The 27,473-nt window shown below is 36.6% G+C and overlaps 1 protein-coding gene across 1 annotated transcript in view; it reads left to right on the forward strand.

Annotated features, from left to right (window-relative positions):
• IPO5 (importin 5) overlaps nt 1-25,354 on the forward strand; it is a 43,329-nt gene extending 17,975 nt beyond the window's left edge. Inside the window, exons 9-26 of the mRNA XM_017821089.1 lie at nt 2,647-2,734; nt 5,753-5,859; nt 8,175-8,299; nt 8,389-8,478; nt 8,563-8,736; nt 8,962-9,180; nt 10,393-10,476; nt 11,262-11,394; nt 11,488-11,609; nt 12,116-12,212; nt 12,694-12,866; nt 13,304-13,415; nt 14,005-14,060; nt 15,834-15,956; nt 16,575-16,794; nt 20,155-20,383; nt 21,962-22,103; nt 24,623-25,354. Coding sequence (XP_017676578.1) covers nt 2,647-2,734; nt 5,753-5,859; nt 8,175-8,299; nt 8,389-8,478; nt 8,563-8,736; nt 8,962-9,180; nt 10,393-10,476; nt 11,262-11,394; nt 11,488-11,609; nt 12,116-12,212; nt 12,694-12,866; nt 13,304-13,415; nt 14,005-14,060; nt 15,834-15,956; nt 16,575-16,794; nt 20,155-20,383; nt 21,962-22,103; nt 24,623-24,709 — 2,381 coding nt within the window. The 3' untranslated portion in view covers nt 24,710-25,354. The remainder of the gene's footprint in view (nt 1-2,646; nt 2,735-5,752; nt 5,860-8,174; nt 8,300-8,388; nt 8,479-8,562; nt 8,737-8,961; nt 9,181-10,392; nt 10,477-11,261; nt 11,395-11,487; nt 11,610-12,115; nt 12,213-12,693; nt 12,867-13,303; nt 13,416-14,004; nt 14,061-15,833; nt 15,957-16,574; nt 16,795-20,154; nt 20,384-21,961; nt 22,104-24,622) is intronic.
• The last annotated feature ends 2,119 nt before the right edge of the window (nt 25,355-27,473 follow it).

Here is a 27,473-nt window from a genome sequence, read left to right on the forward strand (position 1 = left end):
AGAATGTTTTGCTTTTCTGTTGGGTTGCTGTTTAGGAATGAAATACTTGTATTAAGATAAAACACTGTAAGGGAATGAAATGCTTTTGGTTTGCAGTTCGTTGTAAAATTGTTATTAATATATAGCTAAGGAGAAAAACATTTATTTTGCAGAGCTAGTAAAGCAGTTGTGTTCAGAGAAGGATAAAAAGGTAGCCCAAAAGGAATGCTTTTGTCTTGGTTTTGTGTCTTAGTTTTCTGGTTTCATTCAACTAAAAAGTGATAGATCACTTGATACAACTGGAACTGAGGCTTAGGGCAAAATTGTCATCTTATTTAGGAGTAAGCGTGTGTCCTGTGTGCCAGTTAGCTGCTCAGGAGTTCCATTTGGATTCACACTTCCGTCCTTGAGCTCAATATTCGGGATAACAGAGTGTTTTATTGCTCTTTCCCTACAAATCAGACATGCATTTCCCTACAGTCTCTAAAAAAAACGAAAAGTCATGGCATGCTCTGATAAGAAGCAGGCTTAGTGGTCTGATGCTTAACTTGTTTGTAAGCAGTCTATATATTGGCAGTAATTAAATTTTAGAGGCTTATTGGCAGAATGTTGAAACTTCAGTGCACAACTCTACATTTTTTTTAAAAAACCCTTTGTGAAACTACATTTACTGGCAACCACATTCATATTAAATATGAAGATATACTGATGGCCAGAAGCCTTTGAATTTCTGCTCTCAGCCTTGCTCGCTAGCAGCAATGGACACTGACATCAGTTTTTGGAACTGCATGGCATTTGTGGCAGATGATGGTTGTCTTCCATATTTCATAGGTGTTGTGATGATACATCATTCTCACACATGTGCTTATGCACATCTATATCTGAAAAGCTGGGCTGTAATACTTGAGGGGTGTTGGGGGCCTAGTAAGGGTATATAAAATTCTGACATGTGGGCATGATGCTAGAGAGTTCATATTGTCTATTAAGTTATCTTGATACATATATAAAAGCCCTCTGAAGGCTTTTGCAGACATGGTATAGTGTCTGTCTGAAAACACATAGCCACATCAAGCAAATCAATCCATAGTTAGATCTTTTCTTGGTACTTGCCCCACAATGCTGTCAGTGAGCAGTATTTTCTTCTGTCATTAGTTGACTAGAAGTTTCTCATCTGTCCAAATGTATGGTGGAGAGTTTGCTTAGGGTGATGCCTCCTTAGTGGTTTACAGTAGTGTAAGTATATTATGAAATACACCAGTTGCAGTGTCCTTGATCAGTTCCAGTAAATCACATTAACAGCATGGACAGTTACTGTATGCCTACCAGTTTTTCAGGTAGGTTACTGTAAAGGACAGTTAGCTATGATGACTGTTTTCAAGATGTGAGGTTAGACTGTCCTAAAAAGATTATTAAAGATTGGAGGTTGAGTATTTGACTAAAAACTTTTGTTTCCAGATTAAAGTGAAAATTTTTACATAAATGATGTTGGCTCTGCCAGGGGAAGTTTAGGTTGGATATTAGGAAGAAATTTTTTACACAGAGAGTAATCAGACATTGGAATGGGCTGTCCAGGGAGGTGGTGGTGGTGGATTCACTGTCCTTGGAGGTTTTTAAGATGAAACTGGATGTGGCACTTAGTGCCATGGTCTAGTAACCATGGCAGTGTTGGATCAAGTGTTGGACTTGATGATCTTGGAGGTCTTTTCCAACTCAGCTAATTCTATGATTCTATGAATTCGAACAACTGCTCTGAGTGGTTAGTGTGTACTACAAAGTAAAGAGCACCTTACTTTGCTCTGAAAGTGCAAGGTAGACTTTTCACCCCTTGTGCTTCTGAAGACACAGGAACCAGCAGACTTAGAACAGACAAATCTCGCTGCACTCCTTCCTACTGTGAGAACTCAGAAAAATAGGTAATGCTTATTGCATAGTAGTTTAGCATCACGATAGAGATTGTGTAATAGTCTCTATAAAGACTTAGACTGAGAAGAGCAGATAGGGTCAATCTACAGAAATAGATTGTAGAAATAGAAAATGGTGGATTATTATTATGTGCAAATATGTTCGTGAAACTAAACAAAAATTTCATTAAGTGGGGAAAAAGAAACATAAAGTTTTAAACCATTACATTATTGTAAAACTAAAGCTTTATGCTAAGTGACCACTGTACATATAGCAAACAAATTTATCATGTCGGTGAATGTTATGAACTAAGGGTTCAGTATTACTCTTTCATAATTAATAGTGTCTTTCATTAGTAAATGTTCTAAGGATGATGTCAGAGCTTCAGCAGTACTAATAAAGTGTATCTGAGTTCTTAAAGCATATAATACCGTTTTTACCTTTCAAGAACTTTATTGAGGAATTTGCTTTTTATAATTTTCATGACTAACAAAAAATCTTGCATTGCACTATGAGTCCTGGTAAGAAATACACTCAAGTATTTTTTACTCTGGATTTGAATGTTCTGGAAATACTTTTACTGCCAATCTGTTCTGAATTATTGGCTGATGCAGTTTGACAGACTTGGCCATCTGCTACTGAAGGAAGAGTTATTTTTCTTCAAAAATTTTTTGAAAGGAGAAAACTTAAAATTCATGCTTGTTATTCGAGAATCTATTTTAAGAAAGCAGCCTGAGTTTAAAACTGTGGTGTTTTTTATTTCAGTTCCTCAAATGTTAGCAATGATGGTTGACTTGGAAGAAGATGAAGATTGGGCAAATGCAGATGAGCTTGCAGATGATGATTTTGACAGGTAATTACCAAACTAGTTGTTTCAATATATTGTCAAGACTGTGGCCAAAGGCAGATTTTAAGTGCAGAATGCAAATGACTGCCCTGCATTACTTTTTCTTTACTCAAATGAACTGTAGTTTTGTTCCCTCAATCATGAGCAGTTTATATGTGGGTTACTTAGGTACTGTTCAGCAAGGAAGTAAACTATTTCAGTTTTCATATATTGCTGTAATTTGACAGGTTGCATGTTCTCTTGTCTGCTGTTTTGTACTGTTTCAGCTTTTCAAACTTCGGTTTCTTCTGTCATTTATGTTACTCGGTTCAGAAGTCAGTGCCTCCTAATCCTTTAAACTGAGGGCTACTCCTGAAGTTAGCTGGAACCAAAGCTAAAGCATACTGACCTTTTTAATCATCTACAGCCAATCTCTTTGTATTTTTCTGTATCTATGCCCTTGAAAAGGTGTTATAGAAAAAAGCTGCCTGTCATTGGAAGGATGTCATCATGCACCGTGGAACCTTGCTGGATTCCATCTAGCTCAGAAATAGTACATTTTGTTATTATTTTAAATCCCTTTGTATGTCCAGCAGTAGCTTGGTATTATTGTGTGATAGGTGAGAAAGAGCTAAAGATGTCCAGTGATTCTGATTTGCTTATTCCTACGTGCTTTGTAGCTTGCTCCAACTTTTTACTAGTATAATAGTGGGTTATCTACTGTTCCTGTTACATTTGCTCTTGTCCAGCTATAGTTAGAATGCAGTAGAAGCAAGCAGAAATAGGTTTAGGAGATAACTATCTCCATACTTCTCTAAAGACACAGATGTTCATTTACCAGTCTAGACACTTCTTTGACGTATCTGGCATCTCCTTCCAGACTCAAATGTAATTAGTGTTTTGAGACAGTTTATCACAGAACACTTAGAGATCTTCATAGGAAAATAGCCAACAGAAGAGATGTCAGTTTATCCTGAACTGTATAGCAACTTCAACTACATATCAGGCATATGAAGACACCTGCAGAACTGATGGAAGTAGGAGTAGGAGTTTATGGAAGAACCTGTTTAATCTTTGCCTTACTTGGAATACTTTTTTAGTTTCCTTTGATTATGAAATTGAAAGTAAGCTGTCTTTTCTTCCCTCCCTCACATAGTAGACCATACCCTTTTAAACTTACTTGTTTCCTCAGTGTTGAAATTTTGCCATACAGGTAGAACATCAGACGCCACCACTGCATTCAGGTTTGTTAAGTATTTGTATCTTTTCAGTCAGCTGAATTTCAAAGAGAAATAGAATATTAAGGTTTAAGTCCTTATCAAGCCTTTCAGGGTGTGGAAATTTATTCAGATGGCTTGCTTTAGGCAGCTTAGTAAGTACACTGAATCATCCACTTGAGGCATGCTGTTTTCTAACTTTGTTCTTCTAAACACAGCTTAACTGCCTTTTCTCAATTAGAAGTCACATTTAGCGTGAGCAAAGATCAGAAAACAAGTTATGCTCAGCAGCCTTACCTTGAAGGAGAAACGTAGCTCCTTTGGGCCTCAGGAGAGCTTGAGGCTTAGACACAAAACACTGGACATCAATTGGTCACTGGTGGTTGTGTGTGTGGTGTTAGTTTTTTCTTTTAGCAGTGTCACTCATAGTGCTACTGTGTGTTTCCCACCGTCGAAGTTCACCTTTGCAGAGAGCTCAGTGGATGATGTGCATGCTAATGTCTTCTGGTTCTTGAGTCTTTGTAGCTTCAAAAGAAGACTGGAATTTTTGTGCAGTCACAGAAATAGGCTAATGATCATCAGGCTGCACCCTAGTTAGGGTGTGTTCAGATCTGATTAAGGGGGATGTGAGTCAGCCTACACAAAAGCAGCAGGAAATATTTTAGTGTTTCCAGTTTTCTGTTGCTCTGATTTCATAGAGCAGTGAAATTCTAAAGGAGGAAAAGGTTAATCCAACTTCCTCTTTCCTTGACAAAGGCCTTGCAAATGCTGCAGAGAGGTGTGTGGTCATTTTTTCCTAGATGAACTATCTATATTTCCTCAAACTGAATGTGTGAATTAATGGTGGGAAGAAAGAGCTCAAAGAATGTAATTTCAGATGAAAGCTGCTATTGACTCTAGTGTTTGCTCCAATCTAAACAAATACAATACTGTCAATATCTTTTTGCAAATACCTTTGTTCACAGCGTGTGAGTTTCTAGACTATTTATGGTTTGTAACGAGACTTGGAGATTCAAGCGTAGTAATTTGAAGACCTCTGTTTCTGACCCAGCTGACTGATACTTTAAAGAACAAGGAGATTCATCCCTTTCTGAACCATTACTCAGCTTTTTCATCATCCTAGGTGTCTAGGATGGACTGTAATAACCTTGAGCTATTACAGTGCTAGCCATACCCAGACTGTGACAGTAGTTACCTGTGTCCTGGAAACTTTATTGCTTTTCTGTGGGGAATAATTCTATTGAGTAGAACAAGTCACTTTACATAGATAACATTTGGCTATTCATCTGTCTGAGACTCACAAATTCCTCACCTGGACTGGATGTTTTCTGCCTCAGTCCTTAACGAGAGAACATGCTAGTAGAGTGAGTGTACTGTAGCCATGTAAGAAAGGACTCTTATATCCCAAAGTTTGAATTCTTCTGGTTCACCTGCTTCATAGCAAGTCTGAACTAGTTTGCATTCTAGTGACAAAAAGGTGATGGCCAGTATCATTGTTTCATTTATTGCAAATTTAGGTTCATCTTTCTAGGTAAGTGTAACTGCTGCAAAATTCAGTCTATACCTTCACTGCTAGTGCTAGTAGACTGGTAGTAGACTTAATCAGTGGGCTGCAGATAATAAATGTTTCAGTGAAGAGTAAATAACTGTGACTGGCACGTGTGTTTTTAGGTTTGGGTATGGTTTATTTACTTAAGGATGGATACTCGTATTCAGATAGCAAAAGTTTGAAGACTAGAACTTCAGGGAAGGGCACTTCTGTGTCCTATTTGACTGCTTTTTTTATTGTAGATACTAAACCACTGATATTTCTGTAACTCATATTTAGCAATGCAGTGGCTGGTGAGAGCGCACTGGACAGGATGGCATGTGGCCTTGGAGGAAAACTTGTTTTGCCTATGATTAAAGAACATATTATGCAAATGCTTCAGAATCGTAAGTAACTACATTTTATTTTCCTTTCTTTTTTTTTTAACAGTTCTGTTCTTTCCAGGAACTTTGATACTTCTTAAATCTTCGTGTTTAGCTGCTTGATGTTTTTATGTTTCCAATTCTGATGTCAGCAGCAAAAACTGTAAAGACTGTGAACCTGGGAAGTTAATACCTTCTCTTAGACTGTGATTTATTAAGCTTATATACAGTGCATTTTTTTCTGTGCCATGGACAGCTGAACAAAACTTTTTTAAAACAAACAGCCTGTGAATTACATATAAATAAGGGAAGACTTGAGGTTTTTTACTTACAAATATTCTCTCTGAATCCCCATACAGTCACTTACAGTACCTTAAGTTTGTCTGAAGTGCCACCTGTTATTCTGTAGCTTGATGTTTTTCCTTCTTCAAAACGGCCCCTTTTAAATGAAATTTTAGTATGTTACAGTTCATATAGGGCAACTAGTTAGGTTTTTTTGCCTGTAACTTGATGCACCAAAATACAGAGGTCTTTGATAGGCTGGCTGTCTTTTGGTATGCTGATTTTTAATATTTGTTTCATGAGATGTTTCTGTATATCCTTATCAGTTGCTTTGTATGCTTCTTTTCCTCTTAAAATACCTGTAATGCTTGCTGAGGCAATTACTCAAAAAAATATTGTGCATTGCTTTCAGGTGCTTTCACTTGACCTTTGCTTTGCTTTGAGCCTTTGAAGTAGAAGATAATGCAGAAGTTCTGGGTATGATTTCTACCTTCATGGTTTAAAACCCAGCCCAGAAAAGGCTGCTACCATATTGAATATGGAACAGAGGGCTACTCAAGGTAGCACCTAGCAGTGTGTGAACACTTGTAATGCCTGTTTGGAATGAAGGCTAGCAGCTGCCTAGTTTTGTAGTACACGCAGAGAGATGTGGAGTCAAATTGCTGTAAAGACCTGACTCCTTTGAAGAGGAGTCATGCAATTGATGCCTGATGCTTGCTTTCTGCTGAGTCAGGGCTTCCCATAGCCCTTGGTGCTCTTTGGAGAAGGGAAATGCAAAAGATACTGTTTGCTTCAGGGGCTCTCACTGGTAGGGAGCGGGGGAGAAAGATGGAGACCTTTAGATTAAAACATAATTAATACACTCAGTAATCAAACTTTTCCTATCCCCACCACTTTTCTCACAAATGTTTATTGAGATAATAATTTAAAACTTCTGGGTTTGGATTGGGTAACCAGGTGGTCCAAAGTTGATTGCGTTTCATTTTGTAGATTCATTAATTTCAAGTTTGGAATGCATGCTAACAGTAATACAATGAGAGTAACGAGGTGTAGGCTTAACTAGGAACATCCAGTGAACTGAAATAGCACAAAATAAACTGCTGCTTTCCTGCTGTACCTTCTGTCAAGATGATACTTCATCTCATCCTGGTCAGACAGAAGTTTGAGTGTCAGGATTCTACTGCACTGAACTGTGATGTTGTTCATTCCTGGAAATAATACATTACCAGCAATAATGAAATATTGCATTATTTGGGGAAATAAGTTTTGTTACATGCCTTTCCCACAGGTTGTTTGATGAACATATTCATTCTTCTGGTGTTCTCTTCTGTAATCTCCATGGTTTCTACCACAGAGAAAGATTTTTGTAAAAAATAAATAAAAGAAATTAAAGTTTCTCACATGTTTCCCTTGCCTAAAGAAAAAGGAGAGGGGCATGAAAGGTTCATTTCAGCAATACCCACTACACTGAGAACATGCTAAAAAGACTTGGAGGCAAGGCAAGTCTTATACCCATAAATGGAATGTTACTGTTCTTACATAGTCTTGAGGGACACTCCTGAAAAGTTCAGTACTGATGATTTATTTGTTTTAAATTGGGATATTGTTTGAGTCACTAGACCTTTTTCTCTTCCTAATATAAAAAGGAGGTATAAACAGGTACAGGCTGTTCTGATGCCATTAAAACAGAAAAGAGATGGGAGAGCGAGAAATAGAAATAATATCTTGACGTTTCCCTGGTTAGTTCATTTAATTAAAATGCAGTTTCCAGGTGTTAGTACTATGTACATACTCATAATCAGCTGTTAAGAATTCATTTTTCTAGGTCTGGATTTGGCCTGGATTAGATACTCAGTTTTTTGTGCATCTCTGGAAGTATGTATGAAGAAAAGTGAAAAGTATTTAACAAATCATGTAGATGCATCAACTCCCCTTCCATCTCTTGTTCTTCAGTCTACCTCCTCGTGTGTCCTCACCTCTTCAAAGAAAAGGTGATTTGTCTTTGTGGTGCTTTATAGTTTCCAAAGTAGTAACATTTCATTTTTACTCTTTTGTAGCTGACTGGAAGTACAGGCATGCTGGCTTGATGGCACTCTCAGCCATTGGAGAAGGTTGCCACCAACAGATGGAGGGAATTTTAAATGAGATAGTTAATTTCGTTTTGCTATTTCTTCAGGATCCTGTGAGTATAGTTCTGTTAATGATTTCAAAATGTTCTCATTTCTGCTCTCATGACTACTTGTTAAATAATTGAGGGAAATACTTTTTCAGCATCCAAGAGTAAGATACGCTGCTTGTAACGCTATTGGACAAATGGCAACTGACTTCGCACCTGCTTTTCAAAAGAAATTTCATGAGAAGGCAAGTAGTAGAATAGTAGGAAAAAAAAGGTGATAAAATTATATCCCCTTCAGAAACTTGTTTTCTGAAATGTTTCTTTTTCAGGTGATAGGAGCTCTTCTGCAAACCATGGAGGATCAAGGTAGCCAGCGTGTTCAAGCCCATGCAGCTGCAGCACTCATAAACTTCACTGAAGATTGTCCAAAGTCACTGCTTATTCCATATTTGGATAATCTAGTGAAGCATCTTCATTCCATCATGGTGATAAAATTACAAGAGGTATAATATGCTGAACAAGTTGTGTCATAGAGGGTAACCTTGTCACATATGCAGAATAAGTGTAGCTGAACTAGGACCTCTAAAATGAACCGGTATACATATCTGTTGTTCATCTAAACTGACAAGAATTAGGATATATATAAAAGCAGATTTTTACATTTGGCATGCTTTTAAGTAAAATTTATGCTTTAAAAAATATAACACTTTCTTCTTCCTCTTTCCAAGTTGATACAGAAAGGCACTAAGCTAGTTTTGGAGCAAGTTGTGACTTCAATTGCATCAGTTGCAGATACAGTAGAGGAGAAGTTTGTTCCCTACTATGATTTATTTATGCCCTCCTTAAAACACATTGTTGAGAATGCTGTTCAGAAGGAATTAAGACTTTTACGAGGAAAGACTATTGAATGCATCAGCCTAATTGGTCTTGCTGTTGGTAAAGAAAAGGTAAGTTTAGATTTTAAATAGTGATCTAAATATATTTTAAAATGCCTTTGTTTTTTGAGATGCTAACATTGAATTAATGTAATCACTTGTTAAACGTATAGCTGATAACGTATTGTTGCTGATTTCTATGCTTGTTTTTGTGTTTTCATTTTTGAAGTGACTGTCTTGCTGTTTAGATTCACAGTCTCACAATAGAATCTTATTACAGCTTAAGTCATTCTTGTCACACTGAGCAGTGTTGAAAACAAGCATTTTTAATTCCTTTGGGTTTTTTTGCCTTAAGAGAAATACTGGAGCATCTCATTTACACAGTACCAAGGGCAAAAAGTATCTAGTTCAAAGGAAACTTAGTATAGTTTTTGTATGCACATGCCTGAAAAAGTTTAAATGTGCTCATAATAGAACTTGAAGTACTTGTTTGTCATGAGGCTTGATGTATTTGGCAAGGGGTTTTTTTGATAAGTTTGTTAAAACATGTCTCTCAAAAGATTGTAGAAACAATTGTGAAGAACTACAGAAGAGTCTAAGTGATCCTCTGACTGCAAGTTTGCATTATGGTTTATGGATTTTCATTTTATTGAGTGAAGAAAGCAAAGTCACACTTCAAAGTAAAATAATGCGATGTATGCAGTATAAAACTACTAATATCCCCCTTCCCCAAATTATCAGCTCTTTCATTTGACTTAGAAGGACTACCAGTAAAATTACCATGCATGCAAGTAAATTTCAGACAAATTTTAAACATAACATTTAGTAAATTATTCTTGGAGAACTAGTGGGAACTTGGGGAGTGAAAAGAGGGTAACATAATTGGAGCATCTCATGTGACTGAAAATGTTACTACCTTATGAGTAAGTAGCTCGTGCTGTCAGCTTTTATCCCAGTTTCATAATGGAGTCAAAATAGTAGGGGGATATCTGGATAAGTTAGAATTGTCAGATTTTTTTATATTTTTTATTGGTGAGTGGTAGTCATTTATGTAGTGTTTTATTTAAGTAGTCCTCTACTTTCAAGTATAAGAACACAAGAGCAACTTGGTGATGCTTCCAGAAAAAGAACCTGTTTTCATTTTTATCCACATTTCAGTCTGTTTCCAGCTTTAGCTTATGTCTTGATAGTGTGTTGGACTTAATGTAAGTGAGGCTTTAAGTCTCTTTGAAAAGTACCATCTTAATTTGCCTTTAAGAACATATAGTTGTTTCCTGTATCTAGTTTATGCAGGATGCATCAGATGTAATGCAGCTATTACTGAAAACACAAACAGACTTCAGTGATCTAGAAGACGATGATCCACAGGTATGTTAAAATCATGTCTTTATAGCTCATTGGTTAGTATTAAAAACATTGCTTGTATATGTGATATTTCTGCCCCTCACTTAGCCCCTCAGGCTAATTGTCCAACCTGACAAAAATTGACATTGATATGGCCCCAGAATCTATCACAGAAGCGTGGTTAGGAAGTGAGACTTCCAGGACCTATATTTGCTGAAGAAATTTGAGCATGTGTGTAACCATTCCTTGCCTGTTAGTAACTACTTTGTTTGGCATTGTGTGATCTATTTCCTTGCTGTCACCTTCTTATAAATAGTTCAATGAAACTTGTTAAGCAGCTGTTCTAATGAGCAGAGAGCTATTTTGACTTGTGCATCTAAAAATGAATACTCCTCTGAAAACACAGTACTCCACTCTTTTTTTGCCCTTATTTTGCCAGTTTCAGGAATGTGGCTCAGTGGTATTGTTTAAATTTGGGAAATAATTCATTTCAGAAAGGAACTTTCCAAGATAGTCATGATTGCATAAGTTTATCTTACACTGTCACATTTTTACATGTATAGCAGCTTTGATCAGAGGTACTGTCAAGGTGTTGTTAGAAAGAAAGACTTGGGACAGGTCTTTTGGAGATGCGTTTTTATATGGATTGCATTTTGGATGAGTTCTCTTTGAAGTAAGTGTTATGCACTGCCGTCAAAGTCTTTTTAAAAAGTCTTATGGTATAATGTTCTTCCTTCATGCTTTCCTATTAAATATGCATTAAAATAAAATGTGGGACATGAAAATTCTGACTTTCTTATCTTTTCTAGATTTCTTACATGATCTCAGCATGGGCCAGAATGTGTAAAATTCTTGGAAAGGAATTTCAGCAGTACCTTCCTGTTGTCATGGGACCTTTAATGAAGACTGCATCCATTAAACCTGAAGTAGCTCTTTTAGACAGTAAGTTTAAGATGATGATTTTCTTGAAAAAAATACAGAAAGAAATGATTTTGTAACACTTGTAGATTATTTTTCCTTCCTTTTGTATAACAGCACAAGATATGGAGAATATGAGTGATGATGATGGTTGGGAATTTGTAAGCATAGGCGATCAGCAAAGTTTTGGAATTAAAACTGCAGGTCTTGAAGAAAAAGCAACTGCGTGCCAGATGCTGGTAAGTAATAGAACAGTTTTGGTGACCTATGTGTTGCTGGTCAGTTGAGCCTGAAGCCAAAATGGGTAACAAAAATATTCTTTGTAGTATCGTGAAATAGTTCTGGGGTTTTTTGGGTTATACTGCTAAATTTATATTTCAGACACTTTGTGGCTTACTTGATTAAAGATACTTTTATTTGGTTTGGAGCTTAGAATTTTTTAAATGAACAGATAGTTCTACTTTGTTATCAAAACTTTTAAGGAACATGATGTGTTAAAAAAGTAGTTTGTTTTTGCAAATATTGCTGTTTCTGAATTCAGTTTAAGAAATATGGGCATGCTCTAAGAGTGAGAATTCATGCTGTCAGAGTTTCTTAAAATACCACAGTGGAGGGGGAAGGTAAATGTGTTTTAAAGTAAACTAAAAAAAAACCTTGCACTTTTAACAATGTTTCTCACCATTATATAGTTGAAAAATATTAGTATTTTCCTTTAAAGGAAGCATTTCTATGCTCTGTTTTTCAGGTTTGTTATGCAAAAGAGCTAAAAGAAGGATTTGTGGAGTACACAGAACAAGTCGTAAAGCTGATGGTTCCATTGTTGAAGTTCTATTTCCATGATGATATCCTATTAACAAATACTACCGTGAAAACAGAAACTTAGTTTGGAAGAATCAAAGTCCTGCTTACTTTTTCCTAAATGAATTGGAAGTGTTAGTGTTAAAATATTCTGTGGCTTTATAGCAGAAATTGTTTCAGAGAATGTTGTTTTACACACTGTTTTAGGCAAAATATCCTACTTTTCCCCATAGTTTCTTTTCAAATAAGCCATCAGTAGAGAAAGTGATGTTTGTGCCAACAAAGCAAAGGAATACTTGAACAGCTTTTCTGTCATGGCCTGAAACAGGCTTGAAGCCACTTGGAAATAGCAAACAGTTTAATTTTCCTATGATTTAATCTGTATCTACTTAAGAAATCAAATGCAGGAGACTAATAAAAAAAAAATTTGGGGTAGAAAACTAAGAGCTTAATCATAGTGGTGGATGCTTAAATTCAAAGCACTTTAGGTTGGATTCGATTACTTTGTTTCCTTAATAATGAAACGTGTTCGAGTGGCAGCAGCAGAGTCGATGCCCCTCCTTCTTGAATGTGCTCGAGTCCGTGGGCCAGAGTACCTCACACAGATGTGGCACTTCATGTGTGATGCACTTATCAAAGCCATTGGGACAGAACCAGAGTCAGATGTTCTCTCAGAAATAATGCATTCTTTTGCAAAGGTAATGTTATCCTTTACAGATTTTGTGGTGTTACTGCCCATAGCTTTTTGCCATGAGAAAGGACTGTGTTTGATGTTCATTTACACGGCTGGAATAAATGCAAGGCTTCCTCTACGTGAAATTTGATTTGACTTTAAATGTTACAGCTGACGGAAAAAGTTCTATTTTTTTTTTTTTCAAAAATATCAAATTATTAACCTAAAACAGTTATCAGATTTGTTAATTTTAACTGCAAGCAACTGAAGTTATGGGCATGTAATGTATAGTGGTGTTATGCCTTACTTGTATAATTTGAGCATTGATTACAGTATGAATGTTTTATTAATATTATTTCTGCCTTAAAGCAGAGCATGTATTAATTTTCTTTGGGTGCCTAGATTTCATTAAGACTGCTCATGTAACTTAAATCTGAAAAACTGATGATTTTATTTCACAAGTGTATTGAGGTAATGGGAGATGGATGCCTTAACAATGAACACTTTGAAGAACTTGGGGGAATACTGAAAGGAAAACTAGAAGAGCACTTTAAAAATCAAGAATTAAGACAGGGTAAGTTAACGTTAAGTCCTGTTAACATGTGATATGGCTGTTCTTTAAAGCACAACTCCTAATTATTTCCGAACACAGAAAAAAAGCTTAGTTTGGATTTCTTAATTTGTGTATTTATGTAAGGTAATTGGGCTTTGAAAAACAGAAGCCATGAGTTACATTCGTAAGCTCTGGGAATATGAAGATGGCATCATTTGGAGCGATACTGTAGTTTAATCAAAAGTTGATGGACAGATTTACTTGAAAGACAGTGCACATATCTTGTGTTGTCTTCTCTGTGGGTTTTTTTCATCTGAAGTCTTAACAGTTTTCTTAAAGCAATGGTAGTTTATTTCTAAGCACTTTTCATGTCTTCATGGACAAGCTGGTGTGTTTATTTAATGTGCTTTTACACATTCTTAAAATGAGCTGGCTTGTACCTGTTTTTCTGTGAAAGCTCTTTGAAGCTTCTTAAAGACAGAAAGTTCCTGTTGCATCTTCAGCTACTGTTTCCTGTTTTCTAAATTTGTTTCTGCATAATTTTTTTCCCTTTCACAGGCTTCTTTTGCACTTGTAGAAAGATAATGGTTTAATTTTTTTTTGAATTTAGTGAAAAGACAAGATGAAGACTATGATGAACAAGTAGAAGAGTCATTACAAGATGAAGTAAGTTGATTTGGGGAGCTTTTCCACTCATAAGCACCAGGATAGAAATACATTACACAAATATGCTGTGCTACCTGGTTAAAGCATAGTGCATCCTCAGAATTACTCCTTCCTAGAAGAATGTTCTGTTACTATAGTCCTTCAAAACTTCAGTAAGAAATGAGCCACATGACATGTGTGAATTAGAAAATATGAAAGGTTTCATTTTTCAGTATACTGAAATAAGAAGGTTGGGATATAGCTTTTTATTTTCTTCATCCTTTCAACAATTCTTAGATAACTTTATCAATTATACAGATTCAACAGCAGAATATTTATTCTAAGGCCTAGCCCTGCTGACTTGCTTTTTCTTTCAGCCTTATGAGCTGGGTGGCTCTTAACCTTGAGCATACCTCTGATTCCTAGACATATGGTATGTCACGTCAGGAGCCTGTCTCAAAAAGAATAGCCCAAAAATATTATCAAAGAAGGATGGCGGGATAAATAGCTGGCATAATGTGTTTTCTTAGGAGAGAATACCAAAGTGACTTTTTAGTTTGGGCTGATTGTAGAAGAGATATGATAGTTTTATTAGATCATTATTGGTATGGAGAGGGTAGTAGAGAATAATAAATCACTGCTGCTTCTAACAAAAGACAAAAGATGCTCAGTAAATTTAAGAACTAAGAAACTTTTTTTTGCCACACGATGCAGGTGTGAAGCTTGATTACAGGAGTTTAACCTGTATGCAGACTCCAGAATGTATCCTAAGAAATCATGCACCCATATGTAAATACTGTCTTTAATAACAATGCAGTTCTTGAGCCCCTTTCCTTTGGGAACATTAGGCCAGCCAGCATTCAAGAGGATAGAGATCTGTTGCCTTCATACTGCTTGGGATCGAAAAATAACAAATGTCAAGTTCTGAACCAAGACCCTTTCCTGATTTTTCTTCCTTTCTTCTTTGAAATGTTTGCTGTTCATTCTTGTAGAAGGTGACTTAGATGGTTTGGTAATCTTTTTTTTCCTTATGTTTCACTCTATACTGATAATGAAAGAACTGCAAGCAGCAATTTCAGACAAACTGAATCCATACTCTGCAACAGAGTTGCAAGGCATTTTTTAAAATGTTTTAATGTTTGCTGTATTTTTTCTGTAAAGTCTGAAGGAAGACTTGTCTACATTACCCTGTGGAAAGAAGGAGTGGCACCACAATGTCACTTGCCATATCGACAGAATTAGCATATGATAATCAGTAACATTTGGTTATACACCTTTGATCCCAGAGTATGTTTATGTAGCCCTTACCTCAAGGCCTTTGACAGGGTTTCACACTACATCCTTGTCACTAAATGGAGAGATATGGATTTGATGGATGAACTATTCAGCAGATAAGGAATTGACTGGATGGCTATGTCCAAAGAATTCCATTCAGTGCCTCAGTGTCCGAAATGAAATCAGTAACAAGTGATGTGCCTCAAGACTGTGGAACATGTTAACCTAGAGAAGTGCCCCATCCCTGCAAGTGTTCAAGGACAGGTTCGATGGAGCTCTGAGCAACGTGGTCTAGTGGAAGGTGTCCCTGTGTGTGCAGTAGGGTTGGAACTAGACTAACTTCAAGGTCCATCTCAACCCAAACCAACAGTTGAAATAGTGAACTTGAAAACCTTTGTTTTACAAAAAAAGTCACAAACCAACTTTATTCCATTAGTTTAGACACCTTGGCATTTCATGTGAGTTCCACAATTTTAAAGATAATTAGTCTGAACATGAATTGTATCCTTTTCCTTTCAGGATGACAGTGATGTTTATATTTTGACAAAAGTATCAGACATTTTGCACTCAATATTCAGCAGTTACAAGGAGAAGGTACTGCCATGGTTTGAAAGGTTACTTCCACTAATTGTCAACCTAATTGTAAGTACCTTGCTTTCCTTTGATTTGAATTTAATTTTTTTTTCTGATGTGGTAATAGGCCTTCCATGCTGGACTCTTAGAGAACTTGGTAGATAGAATGTAGCAATTGCCATTTTACAAAATAGATGTATGTGGTTGAAGAATCATTCTGGATGAAGACTGAAGTGATTACTTATGCTTTTTGAGCAGCTGCGCTGCTGTGCTACTTAAAATTTCTGATTTCAAGACCCAAGATCATTGACACATACAACTGTTTTGAGAAATTTAATTTTCCTGAGAGTGTCCAATGTTCTTTACAATGGATTTCAAGAGGAGGGACAAAAAAGTGTTGCAGACTCTTGGGGGAAAATTGCGTGTGAAATAGCGGTGTAAATGATTTGGCTGAAAATCATTATTCTTTCAGTAAGTTCAGATAGTCATCTCTATTTTGTTTTGTTTATGAATGACATTGCTACAAGTGTAACTGCAGAAAATTACGTGCTTGTAGGATTCAGTTTAATCCAGGAAGATTTTAACAAAAGTACTAGACCACTGTTCCTGTGATTGTTCTGTTGATATAATCATTGGCTGCATAAAAATTTTAAGGTGTGTAACATGTATTACTTCTTTTTGATGCAGTGTCCACACAGGCCGTGGCCAGACCGGCAGTGGGGGCTGTGCATTTTTGATGACATTGTAGAGCACTGCAGCCCAGCCTCATTCAAGTATGCAGAATACTTCCTGAGGCCAATGCTGGAGTCCGTGTGTGACAACAGCCCAGAGGTCAGGCAAGCAGCTGCCTACGGCGTTGGAGTCATGGCCCAATTTGGGGGGGATGGCTACCGTCCTTTTTGCCCAGGTACATACCTGCATCTGATAAAACTATTTGAATGTGTGATTTGGGTGAGAGGAAATAAAAATTGCTTGACTTTTGGTTGATGGGGTCTCTTCCCCTTGGCAGTGAAATAGATTGGCAGTATAACCTGTGTGGTAGACTAATGATGGCTTAATAAAGTACCTGAATTCCTTGGGCTTTTATTGTTGTTCTGTTTAGCATTTCTGTTGCAGCACTTACTGCTTAGCAAACTTGATATAACATATTCTTTTTTAAGATACGATCTGACATGCAAACGTTAATTTCATAAAGAACAGCTTTCTGATGCACACCTGTCTCGTAGATGCTTTTTATTAATACTAAGGGGGTTGCATATTAATGCAAAACCCCTTGGATGTCTGGAAGAATTATACAAATGACCTGTATTAAGGAATAGCCTAGAATACAACTAATGTGGCTCTCTGCTTTCCTGTTACATATGAAGAAAGAGCCTGATTTCTGTTAAGTAAGAAATGAAATGAGTGTGGTACTACTTATCTGAAATACTTGGCCTGCTTTCTTTCTGAATGTTTCGTATTTCTCTAAAACTTCAAATTCATCTTAAATTGAAAGAAATTATTGTCTGCTTGCACTCTGTTTGCCATTCACCAGAGTTAATTTTGCACACTGAGTAGCATCCTGTATCAGAATTTTTCCTTTTTTTTAAAGAAAATATTTAGCTAAATTTGTATTTCAAATATGTATTTCACATGAATCTTTAACAAAAACTGAATTAAACGATGTAAGAAAATACGAATCATCTGATAGGGATAAATCAGGACTTTAACACAAATCTTACCTACATCAATCAGGGTTGTAATTTTCATTGTTAATGTAAGTTATTGTTACATGGTTACAATCAAGATGTCTTTTAAAAAAATAAAAGAAAAAAGCAGCAGTGGCACATTAAGAGCATTAACATTTAGAATTGTTTAGACAGTTCTGATTTTGAAACTTTTGGAGCTTTTTAGCATCTGTTGAAGTCTCAATTTTATTTTTCATTCATTAGATTTTGCCTTGCTCCACTTAAACTTTGTAACATCTTTGATCCTTTTCTTAGTATTTGGACAAATAATCCCTGATTAAACCCAGACACTTGACTTCTCCTTTTATTGAATTTTAGATAAAATAACCTTTTTCCTTTAAGCATACATTTTGTTAGCAGGCACCTCAAAAGTATTCTAAATCCTTTTGCACATACATGAAAGAATTTTGTGATTTATTTTAATAGATGAAGATGTGCTGTGATTAGAAACAAAGCAAATCCATGGCATGAGAAGTTTTCTACCCCATGGGTTTTGCTGTCTTCTCTGAAAAACATCATGTTTGTGAGCTTTTATTTATAACTTAATTTCTTTACTGATTGATATATAGTGCTGACATATTGTTCTATTGCAAGTTTGTAGCAGTCTGTTCAGAAAAAGCAGATGTATTAATTTATTAACATGAAGCATTTTTGACAGTCAGTTGAAAAAATCCAGGAATATAGAGAGAACTTGTAAGTGGCACATGAGCTACATTATGATGAAACAAAAAGCACTAAAAACAGAATTAATAAAGAGCAAAGAAATAAAATGGAAGAAAAACAATGTAACTTTCTAAATAGGGTTACAAGGTTACAATTGATGTAACCATCAATGTTGCTTCTATTTCTTATGTTGGTGGAAGAATATAATCATCTGTTCTCTGTGAAAATGGTTTAATCAACTGCATGGACTTCTTCCTAAATCACATCAGTGCCCTTAAAATTTGGTGGAGCAATAATTGGAAAAAACCTATTATTATGATTGAAGACAGTCTTTCATAGTCAAAAGGGTTTTTTAAGGATTATCTAAACCAACACCCATGTGGAATGGGTCTATTGTATGGATAGGAAGAAAACTATCTGTCTGCTAATCTGTAGGGAGGAAATTATACAGATTCATTTTGATGCCCTCTTAATTTTACAGCTACAAGGACACGCATACCTACAAAGTCATCCATTAGTGTTAAGGAGTGAAGAAACACAGATGAGTTTTAGCTTCAGCAGTCATGAAAACTTGAGATGCAAAATGCAGACCCAGCTTGCCCTGGAGATTGTAGACTTCTTTGAAACAAATTCTGCTTTGCAGAATAATCCAGCATTATTATCCTGCATTTGATACACAAGCTAGTGAATCTGATGACCAATGTTTCTGCAGTTCTGTAATGTTTATCAGCCCCATGAAAGTATCCTTGTCTAGTTTAGGGTTAATGATATTTTTCCATGGCTGCTGAATTCTTCAAAAATATAATTCAGTGGAGTTAATATAGCAAGGGTGGGTCATTGTGTATTCTTTAACTGCAAAGCTGCTACTTACTCATCAAAAAGCAGAAGTGCAAGATCTTGCTCTTCCTCAGTAACTGGAGTTATTTTGAAGTGTGCTTTCTGCACAATTCCACAACCTGTTTCTGTGCTGATTTAGAATTTCACCTCTTTAGCATTTTATTTTTAGCAGAAGAACACAATAACAATTGTTCTGCATGCATGTAGAGTGCTCTGAAGTCTGCGTGGACACTAGTAACTAAACACATGACATTAATGTTATTTAGAAGTGTGCGTGTGGTTACCCATATGACTAATAAAAAATATTATTAGCAATTAGCAATTAATATAATTGCTATTAACCCAGCAAGAAAACTGGCATTTTTCCTTCATTGAAAGGCATTTCCTTTCCTTGACTTTTGCAATCTAAACCATGCTAGCTTGATTCACCAGATGAGATTACTCCTATGAGTTTTTCCTAGGTCACCTTTTAGTGGTGGGAGGTGTGTATGTGTACATATATACATACATATATATATATATTTATATGTATATTTTTTTTATGTATGTATGTGCACACAAGCAATAGATGTACAGCAGGCATGCACTACAGTTCACATTATTGTAAATGTCTCCTTAGCAGTGCTTTTCCTCATCCTGTGTTTATAGAGCCTATTAGATTAAAAAGGTAATGCTTGCTATCTATGTTTTTACTTAGAAATTACAGTGTCTTTTATATTTTAGATTGCATAACTCCAATTGAGAGACATAGGAAGATTTTTTTTTCTTTTGAACTTCTAAAGAAAATTCAGACTTTTGCACCAGCTGTTCTCTTGTGTTTCCTTGCAGAGCTTTATTTATCTGTTTGGTTTTCATATGATAATTATTGAGCAGAGAAGAACCTAGAAGTAGTTGAACATTGAAATGACTGGATTTTGGTACTTGAGACACAAAAAATACTGGTTTTAATACGTGCAATTGTCTCATGTAGAGTTTGTGATGTTAATAAAGCATACCTTCATCATACATTAAACTTTATTCTTGTATTGTTTAACAATTAGAGGCGCTTCCACTGCTGGTGAGAGTCATTCAGTCACCAGATGCCAAAACCAAAGAGAATGTCAATGCAACAGAAAACTGCATTTCAGCTGTAGGAAAGATAATGAAGTTCAAGCCTGACTGTATAAATGTTGAAGAAGTCCTCCCCCACTGGTTATCATGGCTTCCACTTCATGAAGACAAAGAAGAAGCTGTTCATACTTTCAACTATCTGTGTGACTTACTGGAGAGGTAAGGCAAAGTCTTCACACTAATGCAGAAAGTAAGCCTGTTTGCAGGTTATTTCATTACATTCTTTTTCCAAAACTGAGAAACTGCCAATTTAATCCGCATATGTTTTAGAGAAGATAATTTGAAATGTCAGAAGTGAGCCTTCCCTGATGTTACTGCTGTCTTTTTCAACAGCCATTCTCCTCATCCTAACGAAGGTCTGTATGGCTGGAAAAAAATTCTGGCTGCTTTATGTGTACATGATGGGAAAGGATCAGCAGAGAACTTATACAGCAAATTTCAGGAAAATTTTTTATACTCTTCTTACATATCAACTCTAATAACTGATCGGTCTTTTTATTTAAGAGCAGCATACATGCTCTTGCAGCCTTCTCTTTTTAACCTTCTAAAGTACTTTTGCAGCTTTTTGCTCTTTGAAAGCTAGAGTATCAACAAAGTGAAATATAAAGTAGAGAAATAATATGGATAAATTCATGGTACAGTGTTATTTCCCTTAATAAGTTTATGATAATTATTTCAGTTAGTATTGAAAACATCTTGTCCCATAGCTTGTTCTTTAGATTTGTGCTCCCTCCCATAGGTCACTGGATTAAAAAAAAAAAAAAGATAATTATTCTAGTGTGGGTGCAAGTTGCACTTCATAACTGAGTGAAAGAATGTCAGCCTCTGAGGCGTTATGTAGTAGCCACATTATGGTTGGCACTGTATTATATCTTAGGAGATAAATATAAAGGAAGTAACTTAGATTTCCTGAAGTCTCTTCTATTTTGTGAATATCTTGTATCTCTTGGTGCTTTATTGAGGCAAAGTCTCAAAATGAGTGGTGGCAACTGAGGTCCCTAGACTGATAATAGAACAGTTGTTTAGAGACACCATAATAATGCTGACAGTTGTGCATGCACACAGGTATATAGAAATGGAGAATTGCAGTACTAGCATACTTCTGTACCCGGCTCTGTGCAGGTGGCTCAGCCTGGCCACCTACTTCCCTGAAGATCTGCTAGTCCTACATTCGCAGCCTCTGTGTTCCAGCAGTGGTAGGTGGCAGGGCTGGAAGGTAGCTAATGTTTTCCACACAGATTCCTGATTGCTAATACTCCTCTACTCCAACGTTTGGCTTGGAAAGAGGGAGCAGAACTGCTCGCTTGCTGTGTCAGTGAGAGTGCTGGCAGAGAGCTGAAGTTACTGGTGCTCCTGACACGAGTCACAGAACTTCCTCCCCCTTGCAGCACTGACAGACAGAGGAGAGAGAGGAATAAGGCCTTTTAGGCAGGGTATTTCTGTCACATTATTTACAATTCCATCTGCATGGAACTCAGCTGTTCTGTAAAGTTCAGAACTTCATCCTGATAAAATTTAGGCTGATTAGAGAATCAGCTGGTTAAATATTAACAGTAGGGGGAACATTCTGTCAGCAGGTATAAAAGCTGTGTGTACTTACTCAGCTGTGTGAAACTTAAGTGTAAATAAGCAGCTTTAGAGTAAGATACAAAATCAGTCCTCTTACATATAAAATGCTTACCTTAATTAGTTAAGCATTAGTTTATTTGTAATCTATATGTATTTTGGTTGTAACAGCAATAACCCAATTGTCCTCGGTCCCAACAACTCCAACCTTCCCAGAATACTTGGTATAATTGCGGATGGTGAAATTCATGAAGCTATCAAACATGAAGATCCATGTACCAAGCGGCTGGCTAATGTTGTTCGCCAAGTGCAGGTAAATAAATGCTTGCTTTAGTGTCGAGGGACCATTTAGAATCTGTTTTCAGAAGTAACCAAACTGTTAAACCGGTTTTGAGAGCACTGACTCCTTGGAGAATAACACTTCAACCAATGCTCTTGGAGATCCTTGAACATTCCTTGAATGATTAATGATAAAACCTGGTGAAATTTGTACTTGAATAAAGCTTATTAATGAAAAAAAATGTAGTTATGTGCAGCTAGGCAGTTAACATGCAAGTTAGTGTTAGTTTCTTGTGCATTTTTTTCTGAATCAGAAAATAAAATCTGGAGAGAAATCTCTGTCCTTTTATCAATGAACTGTGTACTGCAGGGTTTGATTCAAGACATGATTTTTGTAAGGGTCCCTAGCACCCGGTGGTGACTTACTAATATAGCAGAGACTTGGATCCTGTGCTAGAAAATGAGTGCAAACCACAAGTAATTTACTACTGCCTTTTTTAACCCAATGCAAATACAGGTGGCTGCTCAGTGCTTTCCCTGCCTTTGGGGAACTGCCTTAAGGTTTACTTCCTTTATGCTATGAGTAACTTAATGGTGATGGGGATGTCCAAGTATTTAAGCAGCATTTCCCTACAGTGTTGTGATAGCGCAATAGGGCAGATCTCATATAGGGCCAAATGTTGTCGGGTGGATGTAGCACCTAATGCTAGAAAGAAGTGTGCTTGGCAAGCATGTCGCTCATAAAAACACAGGGAGCTCTTCTATTCTTGTCCAAGAATTTTAGGAATACTTGATGTTGGAAAGGTTTCACTTGGATGAGTGTATCAGTATCAGCCTGCGAGATCGATTATGTCTGGTAGAAAATTACTTGTTACAATTCTGAAGACATAAAGAGAATGCAATTGAGCAAAGTTTGAAAGTGAAGGTGGTGTAAGGGCTGCTCTAGATTCTGGCTGACAGATACAGGTCCTTGCTGTTAGTACTTAAAGTCTGGGAATGGAACTTTGTATTAGGGTATGCTAATGCATTTGCTCTCTTTACCTCAAATCGTCAAGGTTAGATAATAATTAATTCTTAACAATACAATGGCCCATAGATGTGTAGATTAGTTATGTACAGCAAAGTCTTGTTTTGGCCAGGAATGACAGGAACAGTAATATGAAACAAGACTTCATCATTGGCTAAATGATTTACCTTCATACTGTGGAGGAAAAAAAGTCATCTCTTTTAAAAAATACAATTTTAGCACGCTGTTACCAATTCTCTTTCTTCACACATAATATTTTGTCTTTAGTAAACCACTGTAAATCTTTTATCCTATGATAGGAGTTTTAAAGGCTATGTAGTTGTAGCAAGTCTGCCTGTTGCTGCTTCCTAGATTCCGGGTGAAAGACTTGACTGTTTCACTGCCAGTGTCTGACATGAGCAACATCATGGTCATAACTGGAATTGAACATAAACTTTTTTCCTCATGCTTAGGTAATCTCAGGCCAGAAATATTTCAGTGTGAAGTATCAATTGAAATGTTTTTCACAAATGCTGGAAGAGCACATTTAATTTTGCAATATTTCATCATAAATTGAGAGTCTAAAATGCCTAATGTTATTTAAAACTAGAAACCACAAACTTAAACTTGAGAGCCTTTGTTTTTGAATTTTGTGAATCCATTTTTTTAATTGTTTGAGAAAAGGGCATTATAATATAACTGGAAGTAAAATATAACAAATATAAATTAAACTTTTTTTTTTAATTTACTTCAAGTATACTGTTATCGCAAAAGTCAATCTAAAGACCTATAGTCAGTCACCTGCAATTTTTTTTCCTATCATCATCCTCAAGAAAGCAGGGTGCCAGTTGCTTCTAGCCTCTATTGATAAATGAACAAATACTTTTTTTCCAACCTTGTTTATTATCAGCATGTACTGATACCATTAGAACCAGCCTACTGATGGTGGCTTTAAAAGCTGATGTCTCAGCTAAGGGCTGTGGTAACACAGATGATGGATTTACCCAGATAAATGCTCTGTACGTCTCTCTGGGATGTAGTTTACCTTTCTTTTCACTACAGCGTAATGCTGTGTGTTGGCAGCAGAATTTTGCACATCTACACATAGCATCCATAGCATGTCATGCTGTAATCACAGTACTCACTTTGAAGCTCTGTTACTGCTGCACCAGTGCCCAAAACACTCTCGTGTGGAGGCAGGGTTCAGTTTGTCTTGATCATTGATCTGTTAATTTCAGTGCAGCACAGAGCAAGTGATTTAGGCTGTGGTTAACATAAAAATATTGGTTATCAATTGGCCCACTTAGTTTTAGGGAGTTCCCAGGAGTTTCAAATCCATTACTTTGCTGCTGTTCAGCCTTCTGGAGCATCTCGAGTTGAACCTCTGTAGCACCACATATAACTGAACATGTCAGTCTCTTCTCTTTGGCATATATATTACAGGAATAAGCTGAGTGAATTTTGAGCTTTGTAAACACAGGAAAGTTTAGGATGTGCCTTGGACGCTTGTCAGCCTGCATAAAGATCGCTTCTCATTTGTTTTCTAGACATCCGGAGGACTGTGGACAGAATGCATATCACAGCTCAATGCAGATCAGCAGGCAGCCATACAGGAGCTCCTAAACTCTGCTTGAAGGGCCTTAATTATCACCTGCAAGAAAACTAACTCCAAATAAACGTTTACCCTATTGTTTAGGTTTCTTTTGTTTCTTTTTTGAGTAAAACCAGAACTGTAGTGCGTGTAGGCCATTCTTCTGCAACCTACAGGCAGTGGCAGCAGGGAGAAGCATTCTTTCAGAATGGTGTTTAAATCGGTTTCTATCCCACACATGGAAGAAGTTTCCTGTAAACCCTACAATAGCACTGAAGAGTATTTTTCTAACGGTATAAGCCATCCATACGATGGTGAAAGGGAAACAAGATGAATTTTCTCATTAGACATAAGATCTTCAGCAGTAGATGTACGTTATAACAGATAAACGTTTCTCTACATCTAGTGTTAATTGTATTAATTGGAGTGTGAGTTTTGTAGGGTAGAAAGTGTCCTTCTGCCCAACAACTTAGTAGATCAAAATATGAAAAACTGAAGACAAACATCGAGCATGAAGACCTCATTGATTGCACTTTCGATTCCCAAAAACAACTTGTACAGTGACTCAATGAGGAAAGCTGTTCAGCTTCCAGCCCTTGAATGTGAAGTCTCTTTGGCATGTCTGACAGTATCTCATTCACTCCTCAATAAATGACATTGAAACACGAGAAGCTTGTGTAGAAGTTCAGTGATGTGTGGTTCTTTTAATTTACTCTTGTGAAAAAATGCAAATAACAAACTATACAAGTCTCGATTTTATATTTGAAACTTTGTATATTGTTGCCTATTACAGATTTTATGCTTTTTGTTTCTTGACTTTTTAACAAATTTTTCACCCGAATGTGTAGAAGGGAGACTTAATGGCATTCCTTGTATGACAGTAAATTTGCATATCTTGACTTTAAAATGTTTTTCATGTTCAGATGAAATTGCATTTCTTAACTTTATAAATTGTAGTGTTGTTCCAGCTGAAAATGTGCAACATGATCTGGCAGGCAGCAATCCTGTTACAGTAGCCTGTGTTTTGTTTAAAACAATCATGCAATCGACAGTCTGACCTGAAAGAATCAAAAAAACCTTCTCAGGTCTTTCTGGTACTGCGAAAGCAATACATCATTTACCAGCAAACATAAGCATAGAGTGTCTGATTTCTAACAAAGGTGAGTGATGTTTTTACAGTCTGTTACTTCAAAGCTGTTAGTTTATATATCGATCTTTAAAAACCTCAGTTTTTTCTGAAGTGTTCTTCAAGTCAACCTCAATTGTCGCTTGAAACAGAAAATATTTTCAAAGAGGGTACAAGTTTTCTTCCTTTATGACAAGAAAGGGTAGAACTTTACCTGTAATAAATGCCTCTCTTACTAAAGAATAAACTTAGTTTTGTCTTTGGAAATGTTTCAGAAAAGAAAACATTACAGAATGAGGTGTACCAAAACCAGCCCAGGACCATTATATCCAGATATTTCTGAGACACACTGCCTTAACCCTATGAGTTGATGGTGTAGTTTGTTTAGAGGCAACTGAAACAGCGCCACAAAGTTTGTGGCAGTTTTCTGGTCCAGTTTTCATTTTGTTCAGTATTGCTAATCTTGTATTGACAGAAATTTAAGGATTCATGCATCTCAAAGATACATGTTAAAGATTAGATACCAATACTATAAGAGAACCAGTAAGTCAGGTCAGTTATCTCAAGCATTGGTCCTGACTACAATTGGGCTATATTATATCCATCATCTTTCTTGTTTGCGGGGTTTGATTTTTTTAAGTATTTGTTATTTCAGTTTCCCCTCAGTCTAAAACATGTAATTTTTTCCCTGCGGCATACTTGTACTTTTTCTCAAAGCTTCAGGCTTAGGGTTTTTTTTCCTTCTTTGAACTAACACTGTATGGAGAAAATTGTAGTGCATTTGAATTGCTCTCCTAGTGGATCAACTAATCTTCTTTTCTTCCATTCAGTCTAAATAAAGAGAACAAATAGAACCAGGAGATTGTGTTGCTCTGTATGCCAGAGCCAGCACAGAGCAACTTTGTGCATTTTGTCAAAGCAAAGGGCACTGAGTCACTGTGTCAGCCTGCCAGGTAGGTTGGTTCCAGGGCATACCTAGAGATCTCTTGCCTGCCCCCTCTGAACTTGTCAGTGTTAATCGAAAATCTTCTGTAGCATTTTTCTCAAGTCTCACAACCTTTAAAAACTCTACACTCCCTTTCCACCTATTTAAAAGCTGTCTGGTTCAATAATCATGGCTTTTCTTGTTCCTTAATACAGAATTTTTAAGCAGCCAACAATTCTTGTTCTTCCACTGCACTGAAGTACTGTTGCCCAAAGAAAGTATAACAGAACAGTAGCTTTATCTGCAGCTATGAAAAATAGTGTCATCCTTAGGAAGGAGCTGAAGTAATCTTGACTGTGGTACTGATACAGGAAGGGCTGTAGTTTTAATTCAACCATTTTTCCTGGGTATAACTCCAATCTTGCTTTAACAAACTGCTCAGCTATTGCTTGGTTTAAGAGATGTACCTAATGTAGCGTAAAGGGCACTGCGGACAATAGCAGTGCTCTGCTTTGGTCAAACAAAGAGGTACTGAATCCACCCTGAACATCCACACAAGTGTTCAAAGTTGTGTTTAGCAGTAAAACACAACTAGAAAACTCCTCACCCGTTGGACGCTGTTCCAGCACTGGAGTTCCATTAGCTTATTTAATAAGCATATTATAGTAACTACTATTCATGAGCACTGCATTGAAAAGTACCTCATCTCCTGAAGCGTGGGTGAGTTCCCATCTAGACACCCATCTGTTCTTATTG

Source organism: Lepidothrix coronata, unplaced genomic scaffold (genome assembly GCF_001604755.1).
Source record: "Lepidothrix coronata isolate B3197 unplaced genomic scaffold, Lepidothrix_coronata-1.0 Scaffold88, whole genome shotgun sequence".
NCBI lineage: Eukaryota > Metazoa > Chordata > Aves > Passeriformes > Pipridae > Lepidothrix > Lepidothrix coronata.